The sequence below is a fragment of the Panicum virgatum genome, chromosome 9K (genome assembly GCF_016808335.1).
Source record: "Panicum virgatum strain AP13 chromosome 9K, P.virgatum_v5, whole genome shotgun sequence".
Lineage (NCBI taxonomy): Eukaryota > Viridiplantae > Streptophyta > Magnoliopsida > Poales > Poaceae > Panicum > Panicum virgatum.
This window is the reverse complement of record NC_053144.1, coordinates 45,316,135-45,331,832: the sequence shown is the minus strand read 5'-3', so window position 1 is coordinate 45,331,832 and position 15,698 is coordinate 45,316,135. Positions and strand designations below refer to the sequence as shown.

The window sequence follows — 15,698 nt, the reverse complement described above, 5'->3', positions numbered from 1 at the left end:
ATGATTGTAACCTATGAAGAGGAGGGATCAAAGCAATATAAAAAGCTAGATAGAAGAAAAATATGGGATCAAAGCAAGACAACAGTGAGATTGATCGCTGGACCAATATCTACACATAGAAGGTCACCATGACCTCCAACAAGATGGATTCACGGGACCAGTTGAAAATTAACTCGGCCAACATGTTAAAATAAGACACCACGTTAATCGAAGGAATTTAGAAATTTCCACATTAATCTAAAAATAGAAGAATTGGCACAATTGGATTTTTATGAAGATCTAACAATCTAGAATAACACCAAGAGTTCATACCACCTGCTACTAATAAATACATATAAATTAGAAAATTAAGGAAATTAATAGTTTATTTCTATGTGAATAGGAAAGCAGATAGCTAAATAGTGAGCCCAGCGCAAATGCAATTAATAGATAACTCAATTTGGAATAACATAATCTAAATTGACCTATAAATCACTACATCAATTGGTGAGGAAAGAGAAAATTCTACACCATCGATCTCTATGAGTTTAAATTGTATCGATCTAGACTCTATAGATGGAAAAAAAGAAATAAGTAAAGAAAACCAAAAAATTCCTTCTATAAATAAACAATTCAGTCCTTAGATAACTCAATTTGGAATAACAAAATCTAAATTGACCTATAAATCACTACAGCAATTGGTGAGGAAAGAGAAAATTCTACACCATCGATCACTATGAGTTTAAATTGTATCGATCTAGACTCTATAGATGAAAAAAAAGAAACATGTAAAGAAATCTGTAGATTCATTCTATAAATAAACAATTCATTCCTCGGTTTAAGCCAAAAGAAAGCAGCAGAGTAGAGCCCCATGTAACACATGTTTTTCATGGGACGATCCTTGCATCCGTGGCCTAAAAACTCGGTTTCAGAAAACACTAGCATGATCAGGGAGAGTGCCGGTGCGTGTTATTTTGCTTCTAGATACGAAACCGAATGACGTAAAAGCTATTAATACTCAAGTCGATAAAAAATAATTCAAAGAGTATATCAAATATATAGTTAATAAATAGCTAAAATTTTTGTATATAGATCAAAGAGTATATAGATCAAATATTGGTTTGTATCCAATATGACAAGGAAAAAGTGTCAAACTAATCTAAGTATCAATTAAAGGAGACATAAATATTAACTAGGCAAATATGCCCGTGCGTGCTACAGACAAAGTTGGTATAAGTATCAAATACGCATAGTTGTCTATGTGTTAATTTGTAGAGATCTACATAATCGAGTCATGGACGGAGGGCTGGTCCGACTCACATACGGGATGGACTAAGACCCACCTGTAAATAAAACAATGCGGACCAAACAAAAAAAAATCTGTTGGAAGTGTTGCGTGCTTTAGAAATAGGTATAGATTCATTAAGATTGAAAAGATACGTGCTGCCGCAAACAAAAAGTTTTAGGATGTCTACTTGACATGAATTAAGAAAAAAAAGGCTAAGATCAGATTCTCTATAGACATTGGCTTCAAGAATTCTGATCGACGATGTCGGCGATTCTCTATAGACATTGGCTTCAAGAATTCTGATCGACGATGTCGGCGATGATACTGATACATGAAGTAGAGTAACTCGTGTCCGACGACTGACAACCACACGAGATTGGATCAGCGGTGGAAATTGAGTAGGAAAAAAAGCTATTTCGACGACTATACATGTCACTTACAACGAAACACTCATAGGGCCGATCAATAGCAATTAGCTCAATGTCTCAGATGATTTCTATCTTGAACCTCTCCAAAGGCATTGAGCCGAGTTAAGAGGTCAAGCCATATTAGGTTGAGCTGAATCTGTGTAAGAGCACGATGGCGAGCTCTTGCACGAATATGTGATCGTCCATCACACCGCCCACCATGATATGTGTCCGCTAGCTTTGTGAATTCGACACTTTGCTGAGAATCTACGAAGCAGATATCAGAAGGTGTTCATCACCATCACGCTGTCCTAGATTTACAGGGTTGAATTCTTAACCGAATTCAGTAAAAAGATAAAATACATACCTTTCAAGATAAAAGGAAAGAAAATTTGGATGAGATACGAACTATAGAGGATGCATCCGCAACTCATTTATATTTTGATTACAACTCAAAATTAAATTCTAATTATTAGTTTTGGTGGTATACATTGAACCACACATCAAGATATTTTTACTAAAAAATATACGAATAATTTATCATGTTAAAAAGAACTCGCAAACAAAAATATACAATGCCAACCAACAATTTTAAAATAATTCCTATCAGTAATGTACAAATATTTATATATGCGGTTGTCAATAAATACTAAAAAAGATGTCTTTATAAACCTTTTCTTATGAATTATTTATATACTAAAAAGATATGTCTTAGAATATGACGATAAAGAAAATGCACAGATGGTACCTTGCTCTGTTCCAATATTAAAACTAATAAACTATTTGCATCCATTTATTTTAAAAAAAATTATAAAAATGTTTGTATAAAAAGAAAGTAGCTACCCGCGCTAATAGCGTGAGTCACCTTGCTAGTTACTAGTGGTAGTGGAGAGCAAAAGGTAAGAAGAGCCGGCAACCTCGCATCAGGCCTCAGCTGCTGCTGTTTATTCTTCTGTAACTTACTGGAGTTATGTATGACTGTGGAGCCATAGATGAGAGAGCTGTGGTCATCACGGGATGGTACAGAAGTACTACTATGATTGATGAGCAGCTTACGCAGCTGTGGAGATCTGCATTTCTTTTTTCCTTTTGACTTTCTTTATTTTGAAAGAAAGATCCGGCACTGCCAGCAGCATCTCTCTATATAACCTACATAGATGCATCCTACTAAGACTCATTAACTCTATTTCTCTTAACATGTAAGCTATCCACGTCATATAGGAGTCCACTACATCAGACGGCACATCACCATCCACTAAGATCATCTATTTATTTCTTACATCGATTTTCTGTGACTATAGCATCCATCCATGCAACTTATCAGTCTTTGCGAGTACCACGCTATAAAATTTCTACACGGAGGATCAATCATTTAAGAGCCATTTTCAACAAAATGAACATGTTTTCGTATAAATGTTGCATACAATCACCTTAGTATCTTTGTTTCCAAAGTTCAACTTAAAATTCTGTTTAGAAAACTCCCGCAGCAACACGCGGGGTATCACCTAGTATTATTAATGAGAAGAGAGAAAGGTGCATCTGCCGCAGAGCAGATGGCAACTACAGTGTATAAGGTGCTTCGGTGAATCTAAATGTCAACATGGATCGAGTTATCAGCCCTGAATTTGAATCAGGCATACTGGTAGGGGCCCAATCTGTATTTGGACCATCACTGTTTGGTTGGCCGCTGCAACCGGGTGCGATTATATGTCACTGGTGGTGACAATTTCACCGACCATCGCCCGAAGATTTCTCCACCATCTATTATATTTAATGGGCCATTAGTCCAACATCCAATGTATGAGCTCTTGCGCGCACCGCACTCTAGGTAAAAAATATCTAGCACCGTACTATAATTATGACCACATGCAGCACATGTACAGTTCAATAAAAACGACATGTTAGCAAGAGACATCAACTAAAAAAAGTCATAAGTTCCGAACCAAACATCTCAATTAAATTTTGATTTCACCGTAATGTTCCTTACGATGAGATCTTCAAATCATTTTAATATATTCAGAATAATTATTTTAAAAACTATTTTCACTATAAGATAATTAATTTTGATTGCTCTGAGCAAATATTTTAAATTTAGAACAAAAAATTGTTTTATACGAACAAAATGATCAAACAAGACGAACAAAAATATTGCACATTCCGAACATTTGAAAACTAAATATCACGAACAAATGAGTTCACATTACGGAACAATTTTGTCTACAAGTTGAACAAATAATTTAATATCACGAACATTTTAATATAAATAAAAAAATTATTTTTACATGGAGAACAAATGTGTCCACAAGACTAATAAATTATCCATGCACACGAACAAATTATTCTTCTGGACAAATAAAAGATAAAATAAAAAATATAGCTTTCAAGTAGAAAAGAAATTATCATTAAAGAATTAAAATTAATAAAGAAAAAGGAAGTAGGGAGAGAAAATATTGGAAGAAAAAGAAATAAAGGTGCACTGCACCATAGCTAGTAAGCATACATATAGTCAAAACAGTAAGAGGCATGCACATATATAGAGAAAAAACATAAACTTCAAACATGTATAAATAAATAGGGACTTGAACGTGAAAAACAAACGCACAAATCGAGAAAGAAAATGAAACGAAGAAAAAGAAAAAGAAAATAAAGAGAAGAAGCAGAATAAAAAAAGAAAAGAAAAAAAGAACGCACATGCTTTTCTAGCATGCTTGCAACTGCAGGAGCAGCACGCACATCACAGCATCCTTCAACCAATCAATAGCCTGCTCTTTGTGGGCTGACAACAGCATCACACACACAGCAGTACGGCATGACAACAGCCAATCAGTCTGCTCCTCGCGGGCCAAAATCTTTTTACTATCTAGGCCGAAATCATCCCGCTGCTCCACCTAACAATCTTCAAGGGATGGATTCAGCTTTTGTAGCCCGCGCGATATATAGCCATTCCGGCTGCAACCGGCCAATCAATGGGCCAAACAAATAAATAAGGTGGTGTTCTCCGGTTGTGGGCTGAAAGCTACCAATGCTCAAACCTTTTGCGAGGCTTGCCCGGATCGCACAACAGCACAGGCGGGCATTTCTGGCCCGTTTTAGACTCCGAAAGAAATAGATGAAGGAACGGCCCATCTTTTTTTTTTGGGCAACAGGAACGGCCCATCTTTAGTCGTCACCGGACACAGGCCCGGCCCCCTCTGTCCTGTTCTTCTCTATCGAATGAACGCCTACTCTACTACTCTTTTTATTTTGTTTTTTTTTTGAAGAAAAGACCTCTCGAACGCATTCACGCTGCACCAAGGTTTACGTTATCACTGATACATGGTTTATCAGTGCCCTCCGGTATCGATAATCGATTGAAAATCGGTGAAATATCGCTAAAATCGACTGATAAGGAAGGTCAAATTCAAATATCGATAATCAATGATTTATCATTGATAATTGATGCAAATCGGTCGATTTATCGAAAATTCGGCTGAGAAATGTATTTAGCAGATAGAAAATAGAAATTTTATAGTATTTTTATTTGGTTTGTTAAGTATGGTATTTTATAAGGTAAATTATACATACATACGTAGCTTACGATAGAATTGCATTAGAAATAAACATGTACATATATTTTGGACATAAATTGAATAAACTATAGATACATATTACATATATCCATGTTATGTATAATTATGCAAACCACACAAATAGGCATACACCAAATGAAATTGCACATAAATACAAAAAAGTACATAGTCCATACAAACCACATTGTCCATATTAGCATAAATTGACACAAGTTTTATGCAAATTGGTAACAGACTCATATGACCACATCCATAATTCATACAGAAAGGCACTTAAAACATCCATTTTTTATAAATGACACTTTTTTATAATAATTATGTAAACCAGTTAGACATAGTTTTTTTAGTATAAGCATACATATTATAGTCAACATTGAAGCCTATTGTATCCTAACTGATTTAACAACAAGTCAACATTGAAGTCTTTCTTCCCACCACTAATATTTAACACTAATCTACATTGCAAATTATCAGTATAACCATCCATTTGTAGCATAATATACAACAATATAGTAAATACCCCATGCATATTTGGTCAAGTTGGTGAAAGGAAATAGAAAATCAACCAAAATTATTGAATATCAACTAATTTGCATTGATTATCGATGGATTTGCATCAATTATCAGGCTTTAGTATTGGAAACATTTTTTTGTCTAAGCAAACGGTGGTTGTTTTTAATATGTGACATCATTCTAGACTATAGAGAGGCTCTAGTTTTTTATAGAACTTTTTTCACACTAGTTATAAATTTCTTTGAATTTTTGAAATTTGGATCGAAATCCATCGAAAAATCAATTGAAAACCGATATCAGTCAACATCGGTAACGGTAAATTTCACCGATAATCGCGATTATCGAACGGTTTTGTATTCCATGCGCTGCACTACTCTCTCTGTTGTCGGGTGCAGCGCCATTGATTGGCATCACGGTGTATGAATGATACCGATCCACTGCCCGTTGCATCGTCAGTATTGCATGCTGTCGACGCACACGCTACTACTATTACTGCGTCGCACGAGGCCGGCCGTTGGATCCGGAGATGATTTTATGGTACGGCAGAGTTGGAAGCTGCGCGATGCAGGTGCTCTCTAGCCTTGGCAGCAGCAGATATCAATTCCGAGCAAGTCTCGACTCTTGAAGGCCGATGCAGTGCAGCAGCACTGCAGTTCCTCATGTGACATGTGAGTACCTCAACGGGAACCTTGGCCATGTTTGGTTGAAGTGTGAAAATGTTTTGATGAGAGAGAAATGATGTTTTGACTACTAATTAGGGGTATTAAATAAAGTCTAATTATAAGATTACCTTCAGAACTGTGGTACTGTAGCAGTTGCTCTACCTAATGAGGCATTTGACCGCATGATTAGAGGATGATTGAGCGCGGTCACTGTAGCATCACTGTACCCAATCATGATGAAACTTGGCTCATTAGATTCGTCTCGAAAATTTACACCCATTCCTAAAAATGTTTTACAAATAGATTTCATTTAGTACTCCATGCGGATATTTGTCTTTTTGTGCAATTGTGATTTGACATCTAACCAAACATGGCCCTTTTTTTTCAAAAAAAAAGAAGAGAGAGCAGAGAGTTGAGCAGCCATCAAGCAGAGAGTTGAGCAGCCATCAAGCACAATTGATGGTGCCGCCACGACCGGGGCAACAATGACACACTGTCCAGCACTAGCACAGACGGTGAGCATCTTCCCTGGAGCCCTTGGCGTGCGTCGTCCATCGCGTCGCAAGGATGCTTTTGCAAGGATGCGACGAGACGGGATTGCGTGGCGTGGCATGCTCGCCTCACCCTCACCGAAAAGCCATGGCGCGCACATGATTCCTCCGCCCACAATGCCAGCGTCGTCGCCGTCACCGCATCGGCATGCCGACCGAGACGAGGACTAGCGGGGAGACGGAATGAAGCCTGCGCCAAGAAAAGGCGGCGAGGATCATGAGCCACCATCATGGCGGCGTCGAGATCGGGATCCACGCATGTGAGCGCGAGGACGTGACCAACTACTCCTCCTCCTGCTCCCTTTTACAGCTCACAAAGACGAAGCTTGGAGGAGAGGAGGCTGGTGACCTTGGTTGGATTGGGGCCATGCGCTGCTTTGCCTCCGCGAGTCCCACCCTTGAGTGCTAGAGCGGGGTAAAATACTGGATCCCGAGCTCGGAAAGATGGCGTCGGTGCGAGTCGTGGCGCCCAATCATGGCGCCGGCTCGCGCTGCCCTCCTCCCTGGAAGCTTTATCACAACCCCCACTACTCCCCGCGCGGCATCACCCACCTCCCCTCCTCCCCGCGCCCACCTCGCCGAGCCGAGAATCTCGATTCGCCTATGATCGTCGTGCCCGTGGACGGCGGCGGCGGCGGCGAAGAGGCGGAGGAGCTCGACCAGGGGTACGGCGCCATGTCGTCGGAGCTCTGCGTGGCGCGCATCAGGGCGCTGCGGGCGGAGCTGGAGCTCGAGCGGCGCATGCGGCGGAAGGCGGAGGCGCTGAGCGAGGCGCTGGCGGCGGAGCTGGCCGGGGAGCGGCGGCGGGGCGAGGCCGCGGAGGCCGAGTGCCGGGCGCTGCGGGAGGAGGCCGGCGCCGCGCGCGGGGAGGCGGAGCGCGCGTTCGCGGGCGCCGAGGAGGAGCGGCGGATGCTGCGCGTCGCGGAACTCTGGCGCGAGGAGCGGGTCAAGATGAAGCTCGCCGACGCGAGGGCGGCCATGGAGGAGAGGCTGCGGGAGATCGACGACGCCGTCGCCGAGCTCCGCGCCACCGCCGCCGCCAGCGACAACCACAAGAGCAGCTGCTGCGGCAGCAGCTGCAGCCCGAACGGCAAGGCAAGCCCGACGAGTCAACACGGTCAACAGAGCCCGAGCCGGAGCCAGCACGGCCAGGAAAGCCCGAGCCGGAGCCAGCACGGCCAACTTCACCGGCGCGAGGCCGTCGGCGGCGAGAACCCGCACATCCGGAGAGGGATCAGGGGCTTCGTCGAGTTCCCCAAGGCGGTCCGCGTGCGGCCGCGCGAGGACAGGGCGGATCTGGTGTCCAACCTCGAGTGCCAGCGGGCGCAGCTGCGCGTGCTCATGCGGCACCGGAGTCCCGCCGGCGGCATGGGGCTCGTCGGCGCATCAGAGAACCTGGTCGTTTAGTGCAAAAATTTTGGGATCTAAACACACCCAATGCTGCCTCGGTGTTTTGCTCTGTTTTTTTTTTTCTCTCTCTCTCTCTCTCTCATGTTCTGGGCATTCTCGCATTTTGGTACAGAATGCTTTGGCCTGTTAACGGTGAATTATGGTGCTAATCATGTAATCTACTAATAGAATTTTGTGTAAATCATGGCAAGAAACATGATGAATTCGTCCTTGGACAGCTCAAACATCACAGCTTACTCATGTTGACTACTACTAATAAGTAACTAACTAGTGCCAGGGCATGGATGTCTAACAACAGAGTGAGGTAATGCAACATAGAACTGAAACCAGTCAGACAGATCAGATCACTGGCCAAAATGCTAGCACTCCACTCTGCAAGTATGCAACTACACCTATCTCTGGGATCACAAGTATTGTGCGTTAAAGCTTCCTAATTTCCTAAAAGAACTCAAAGTCTAGGAACTTCCCTCCGGACTCGACACCGGCTCCTGCCATCCTCTTGCTGCCGCTGTTGATCTCCACCTTCGCCACCGGCGCGGGCTTCACCGGCGCCGGCATCGCCACCGCGGCGGCGGGCTCGACGGCCCTGGGCACGCCGGGCGGGGTGCTGCACCGGATGAGCGCCCAGTTGACGCCCTCGAAGAAGGGGTGCTGCTTGATCTCGGCGGCGCCCCTCTTGACGCCGAGCCGGCTCTGGGGCTCCTTGGACAGCAGGCCCCTGATCAGGTCCCGGCTAGCGTTGCTCGTCCCGGGGCAGTCGGGGAACTTGAGCTGCTGGCCGACGACGTTGAACAGCGTGGCGCGGTTCGTCTGCCCCTTGAACGGCGTCTTGCCGTACATGAGCTCGTGCAGGAAGATGCCGAACGTCCACCAGTCCACCGCGCTGCCGTGGCCCTCGCCCTTGATGATCTCCGGGGCCAGGTACTCGTGCGTGCCCACGAACGACATCGACCGCGCGCCGGTCGGCTCGACGACGAGCTCGGGCAGGCCGGCGGGCGCCTGCTGCTGCTGCTGCCTAGGCTCGCCGCCCTTGGATTTCTTGGCGGCGGCGCCGCTCTTCTTGCTCCGCTGGCTGAAGAGCCTGGGCATGAAGCATGTGGGCTGGATGCAGGCGGGCTGGGCGCAGGTCTGGGCGTTCCTGGGATCGGGATTCAGGGAGGACCGCACCAGCGTCGGGGAGACGGCGCAGCGGAGGGAGAGGTCGAAGTCGGAGAGCATGATGTGGCCGTCCTCCCGGACGAGGACGTTCTCCGGCTTCAAGTCTCTGTAGACCACTCCAAGCATGTGCAGGTACTCCAGCGCAAGAAGCACTTCGGCGGCGTAGAACCTGCAGAATTGATAAGATCAGACACCTCAGAACACAGCAGAATGATCTTTTGGTGCAATCCAACCATAATTTAGCAGCAAATTTAGCAGAACACAGCAGTAACCTTTAGCTTAAGAAAAGATGTTGGGCAGCCATCAATCTATCAGAGTTTCAGACTCGGCAAACAGAATAATTACCTGAAGCTTGCATGTTGTTTGCACATTCACGACTAGCGTAGGACACAATGATGAAAATGTGCAAGAGACATTAAACATTACGTCTATCCTAATCTAGGAATCTAGAGACATTAAACATTGTGTCTATGCTAATTTAGGCATCAAGTTCTACAGCATGACAGATTGGGGGGGGGGGGGGGATAAAGACAGTAGCAATTTAACTAGCATCCACTTTAACTAGCAGTCTAGCACTATCAGAAATAAACTGCAACGCTACGGATGGAGGAAGCTGGCAGACACATCCCTAGCCTTAGAGCAAGTATACTGGCCGGCGAGGAGCGGGCGAAAACCGAGCTGGACGCAGCCACGCAGGAGAGAGAAGCAAGCCGGCGGATCGTGAAACGCCCGCTCGGGCTGGCGAAGACGGGTAGCGCGTTCTGCTATTGGCTGGACAACTAGCGACGCATTAAATTGTAGCGGGTCCCACCGCCCACGCGCCCGCGTTACCGCCCGCAGTCGGCGTAATCTATTAACCATGCTCTTAGCGTTATATACTCATGTAGTCATGTCAGAGCGTATGGGTATGAGAGTAATGCTGACAAATGGCAAAGCAATTTCTTCTGGGTACACATTATTTCTAAAATTCTGAGACTAGTATTAAGTCAAAATTAACCAACAACTGCAACTGCATAAGTTCACCATGGCAATGCAACAATGGATATGTCTCTCGGACGATTAAGATTCTTGCAGTTCAGAACTCTTCGCTGCAATGCAACAATGGATATGTCTCGCGGACGATAAAGACCCGGAACACCAGACAACCTTTTGCAATTCCAAACAATCTGATTAAAACTCTGAAGCAAACAAAGAATCAAACAGGAGTTGGATGAGTTACCTCGCCGCGTGCTCCGGGAAATGCTTGCCGGGCTGGCGCTGCCGGAGCGCGTGGAGGTCGCCGCCGGGGCAGAACTCCATGACGAGGCAGGCGAACCTGTCGGTCTCGAAGTGCGCGTAGAGGGTGGGCAGGAACGGGTGGTCCAGCAGCTGCAGGATCTCCCGCTCCGTCTCCGCGCGGCTCAGCTTCCGCCGGCTCTCCAGCGACGCCTTGTCCATCACCTTCATCGCGAACCAGCAGGCCCTCGCCTCGCCGCCGCCGCCCCCGCCCCCGCCGCCGCCGCTGAGCTCGGACAGGTACACCGTCCCGATGTCGCCGCACCCGAGCCGCCGCAGCAGCCGGAAGCTGCCCATCGCGAGGGGCCCGTCCCGCGCGCGCGCCGCGAGGATGGCCTTCCACCGGGGGTCCCCGCCCTTGTGCGGCTTCCCGGCGCTCCCGCCCGCGCCGGCGCCGCTGCTCCAGCCGCTGCCGTCGCTGGCCGCGCTGCTGCTGACGCTGGTCTTGGCGCTCCGGCTGGTGACGGTGCAGCTCGGGGCGACGCTCGTCACCGTGGCCGCGGCGCCGGAGCTATCGATGCTGCTGTGCGGGCTCGCGGCGCCGCTCGGGGGCGGGGACGCGTCCCACGAGACGGCCGGCTTCGGGGCCGGCGCCTTGTCGCGGCTGTCGACGGCGACGAAGACGGCGTCCATCTCGTCCACCGGCTCCGGCGGGTGGCTCGCCCCGGAGAAGGAGCTCCTGGGCGGCGCGTCCCCGCCCGCCTCGTCGTCGCTGGACGCAATGCTGATCCGGACCTTGTCGAACTCGAACTCAAGAACCTTCTCCGTCACCTTGCCCTCACCGTTCCCCCCGCCGCCGACGCCGCCCATCTGGAGCTCGAACATCTCCGGGACGAAGCGGAACTGGAAATCCTGGTACTCGGGGTCGGATCCGGGATCTAGGGGCGCCTCCAGCACCTGGGTGCGGAGGCGCGTGTGCCTCGCCGCTCCTGGGTGTGGGTGGTGCTTGGCGTGCTGTGAGCGTGACGGCTGCTGCTGCATTTGCGGCGGCGTGGGCAGCTAGCTCCTTCTGGAGTGCGATGTAAACGGACAAAAGAGGTTGGGGAAGTGAAAGGAGGGGCAGTTGTGGAGAGGGAAAGGAGAGGGACAGGGCCGGCCGGTCGTTGCAGAGGAGAGAGAGGCCTGCGCGTGTTCCCGGCGGATGTGACGGTGGCTGGCCGAGGAGGCACAGAGGCGGCAGAGGAGCAGAGCAGGGCAGTACTGGCGCTGTCCGTCGCTCGCTACGGTTTGGGGTTGGCTCGGCGGCGTCTTCCGCTGCTGAGATTTCGCCGCTGTTTGATTTGCGACCCCAACGTTATATTACCGTTATAGGGTAGCGGGTTGGTTTGGTGGGCCGCGCTTTGTAATCAAATCTGTAGGCCCGCGTGCTTTTTTCATTTTTATATTTTTTAAAAATTAAAATTTCAAAAATATATGTCCGTTTTGAAATATTTCAAAAATACCCCCGGTCGCCCCCCATAGGGCGACAGGCCTTAAGTGAATTTTTTTTTTCAAATTCGCAATAAGATCCCTGGAAATAAAAAAAAAACCTGTCGCCCGTTGGGGGGGGCGACAGGGGCCTGTCGCCCAGCCCACGGGCGCGGCAGGGGGCCTGTCGCCCCTCCCCCCCGGGCGACCGGGGTACCCCCTATATAAGCTCAAGCCCTCCCCTTCCCTCCTCATTTGAGCCCGAAAATTCCACCAAAAATCCAGAAAAAAAGAGAGGAGTGAGGAGAAGGAAAGCGGCGAAGCCCTGCCGGATTCAGCACTTGTGATCTGCAGGTTAGTACATTTAGTTTAAATATTGTTATATTTAAGTACTACGTATTTTAATATGAGTAATTTGATTTAATTAGTACTATAGTAGAACCATTTAAGTAGGAGTTCAATGATACTTTAGTTTGTAGTTACGTAGTAGTAAATTAGTTTAGAAAATTAGTAGAACCATTTATGCAGTATAGAATTTGAGTGTCATCACGTAGTTATGAATACTTATACGTTGTAATTGAATTTCATACTTAGTTTTTACGGATTATTGAATAAGGTAGTGAAGTAAAGAGTATAACTCGATAAGTATTATGTGATATACAGATATGTCGAGCAAGATGCAGTTTCAAGTATTTTATGGTGAATACAATGTTATGTATGGGCCAAATGGAGTAGATCTTTCTGCCTTTAAGCGCACATCTAGCGGCATAGATAAACCTCTGGAAAGGAGTTTTGGTTCCATATGTAAGTGGCTGCAGCGTGGGTTCCATGTTGATCCGTTGACACATGTGATCACTGTCCAGTCTCTTATTAATTGGGAGGTAGAAAGTGAATTATGAGAATTAATGATGATACACAGCACTGATGACTGGCAGAAGTACATGCAAGCAGCTCTAGAGCGTGGGTGGCCTCTGGCCATTCTTGTTCAAATCCGGGAGAAGACACAAAATGAAATCCAACATTGTGCAGATCAAGGAACTCCGAGTATTCGAAGAGAGACCAATTATGTTGAGCAAGATGAGTCAGAAGAGACAGAGAACCAAAACATGGGACCACAGGGCCTTGCTGATGAGGGAGAGATGATACATAGCATTCTGGACGAGATGGAGGCAGAAGACCAAACCGCAATAGAGATGGAAGAATATGAGGACTCATCTGATGACGAGCAGTACTCATTGCCAAAAGAGTGGAAAGAGCATGGTTTTGGCAGTCATGTCGCAGAAGATGTACGAAATCAGGAGTGGGAGTACAGAGGAAATGAGGTAGTGCAAGGTGCAACATATCCAAACATTGAAGCCGTAAAAGTTGCTGTGAGACTATGGGCAATCTCATTGAAACGAGAATTCAGAGTCGTAAAGTCTGGCAGTAAAGAATATGAGATGAAGTGTGTGAATGCTGGATGTCCATGGCGAGTACATGCATTCAAGGGAAAATGGAAGTCAAACTGGAAATGTTCCATTGTCACAGAGCACACTTGTTTGCTGTCAGAAGTTCTTCCCTCGCATCGCAATATATCATGCGACTTTGTTGCAAAGCAAATGTATGGGTTTATTATGGACAACCTAAATTATGAGCCAAAAATGATTGTTCGACACATTGAGCAGACTTACCAGTACACCATCAGTTATTTGAAGGCATGGCGGGCTAAACAAAGGGTGTTCGAGATGCGGTTCGGCACATACGAGGCATCATATGATAACCTACCTCGTATGTTATCCCAGGTTGCTGCTAGAAATCCTGGAAGCTTTTATGACACATACCTTTTACCAGCCGTGACTAGGGGACAAAGAATTATGCAACGAGCCTTCTTTTGCATAGGTGCTTCTGTTAGAGCATTTCAGTTTTGTCTTCCGGTGATCTGCATTGATGGCACATTTTTTACTGGAAGGTATAAAGGTCAGATACTCACCGCAATCGGTGTAGATTGCAACAACCAAATTATTCCGCTCGCATTTGCATTTGTTGAGAATGAGAACATAGACAGTTGGTATTGGTTCCTTGAACGAGTGAAGAATCATGTTGTTGCTGCACGTCCAGATGTGTGCCTTATTAGTGATAGGCATGCAGGTATCCTGCAATCAATACTGAAATTGCAACGTGGAACTGCGACAACGCCTCCATTATGGCCTGATGTCCAAAACAGGTGGTGCATTAGGCATATGGGTGCAAACTTCTATGAACACTTCAAGAACAAGGATCTTAAGAACCTGTTTAAGAGATTGTGCACCCAAAATCAACAGAGAAAATTCAATGCATTATGGCAGATGCTTGATCAGTTGACTGCAGAGCTAGTGAAGGTAAGGGCATCAGGAGCAGGCACGAGTCAGGCTGCAGAGGCTAGGGATTCAATTGAGAAGCCATTTTCACACTGGATTCGAGGTGCACCTAAGGAGAAATGGTCATTCCTTTATAATACCAACGGAATACGGTATGGTATTCAGACAACGAACCATGCAGAGTGTTTCAATATGGTTATGCATTCTTGTCGTGCCTTTCCACTTGTGGGAATTGTTGAGTTCATCATGTATGGGTGCATGAAGTATTTCAGAGAGCGTTACACGGCTGCAAGCATAAACATCAGCAACCCCCAAATTCAGTTTTGCAAAAGAGTGACACAATATATGCAAGAGAAGATTGAAAAGGCCAAACTGCACCGCGTCATATCCACAGGTACAATGGAGCATAGATTTGAAGTTCTATGTAAGGATAGAAGTGGTCGTGGTATCCGTAGAGATAGAGTGGTACAGGAGAGTTTGATTACAGTTGATGGCAAAGCATTCTGTTCCTGCATGAAGCCTAAGTTATTGCATATGTCATGCTCCCATCTCATTGCGGCATGTGCAGAGTCTGCGTTACAGCCAGGACTATTTGTTTCACCGTACTTCAGCAAGGAAGCAGCTGTATCCACATGGGGACATGAGGTATACGGGATTGGAATTGTGGGGCCTTTCACTCAGGATAATGAGAATAAGATGTTTATTCCTGATCCAGCCACTAAGAAAGGCAAAGGCCGCCGTCAGACACGTCGTATTCGGAATGGTATGGACGAGTCGGAAGCAAGCAAGGCACAAAAGCGTTGCAGCCAATGTGGATCATTGAGTCACAACTACAAGAAGTGTCCTCAGAATGCACTTCACGATGCTGCTGACGTCGGTCCTTCCGGAAATCCCAGAGATGGAGCACCTCCTACGTTCAGACGAGCATCGGCGAGAATTGCTCGTGGAAGGCATTCGGTGTCATGATCCACAATTGTATTTCATTATTTGTAATATGTAGTAATGAAATATGGCAGGTATGTAATGAAGTATTATTGTATTTATGTGTCCAGTTTGTATGAAATATATATTTACCTATGTGTTCTCATATATTTTTGAATGCAGGTATGGAGATGGACTCCTTGCTAGACCCAGTGATCGACT

At 46.2% G+C, this 15,698-nt stretch overlaps 2 protein-coding genes across 2 annotated transcripts; one reads left to right on the top strand and one right to left on the bottom strand.

Moving 5' to 3' along the window:
• The first annotated feature begins 6,862 nt into the window (after positions 1–6,862).
• On the top strand, positions 6,863–8,596 carry LOC120651655 (protein BRANCHLESS TRICHOME-like). The gene has a single exon (XM_039929224.1). The coding sequence runs from the start codon at positions 7,414–7,416 to the stop codon at positions 8,374–8,376; it is 963 nt and encodes a 320-aa protein (XP_039785158.1). The 5' UTR covers positions 6,863–7,413; the 3' UTR covers positions 8,377–8,596.
• LOC120651654 (serine/threonine-protein kinase D6PK-like) lies at positions 8,550–12,080 on the bottom strand. The gene is made up of 2 exons (XM_039929223.1): positions 10,757–12,080; positions 8,550–9,706 (listed from the first exon to the last, which is right to left on the bottom strand). The coding sequence occupies exons 1-2, from the start codon at positions 11,791–11,793 to the stop codon at positions 8,818–8,820; spliced, it is 1,926 nt and encodes a 641-aa protein (XP_039785157.1). The 5' UTR covers positions 11,794–12,080; the 3' UTR covers positions 8,550–8,817.
• Between the last annotated feature and the right edge of the window lie 3,618 nt (positions 12,081–15,698).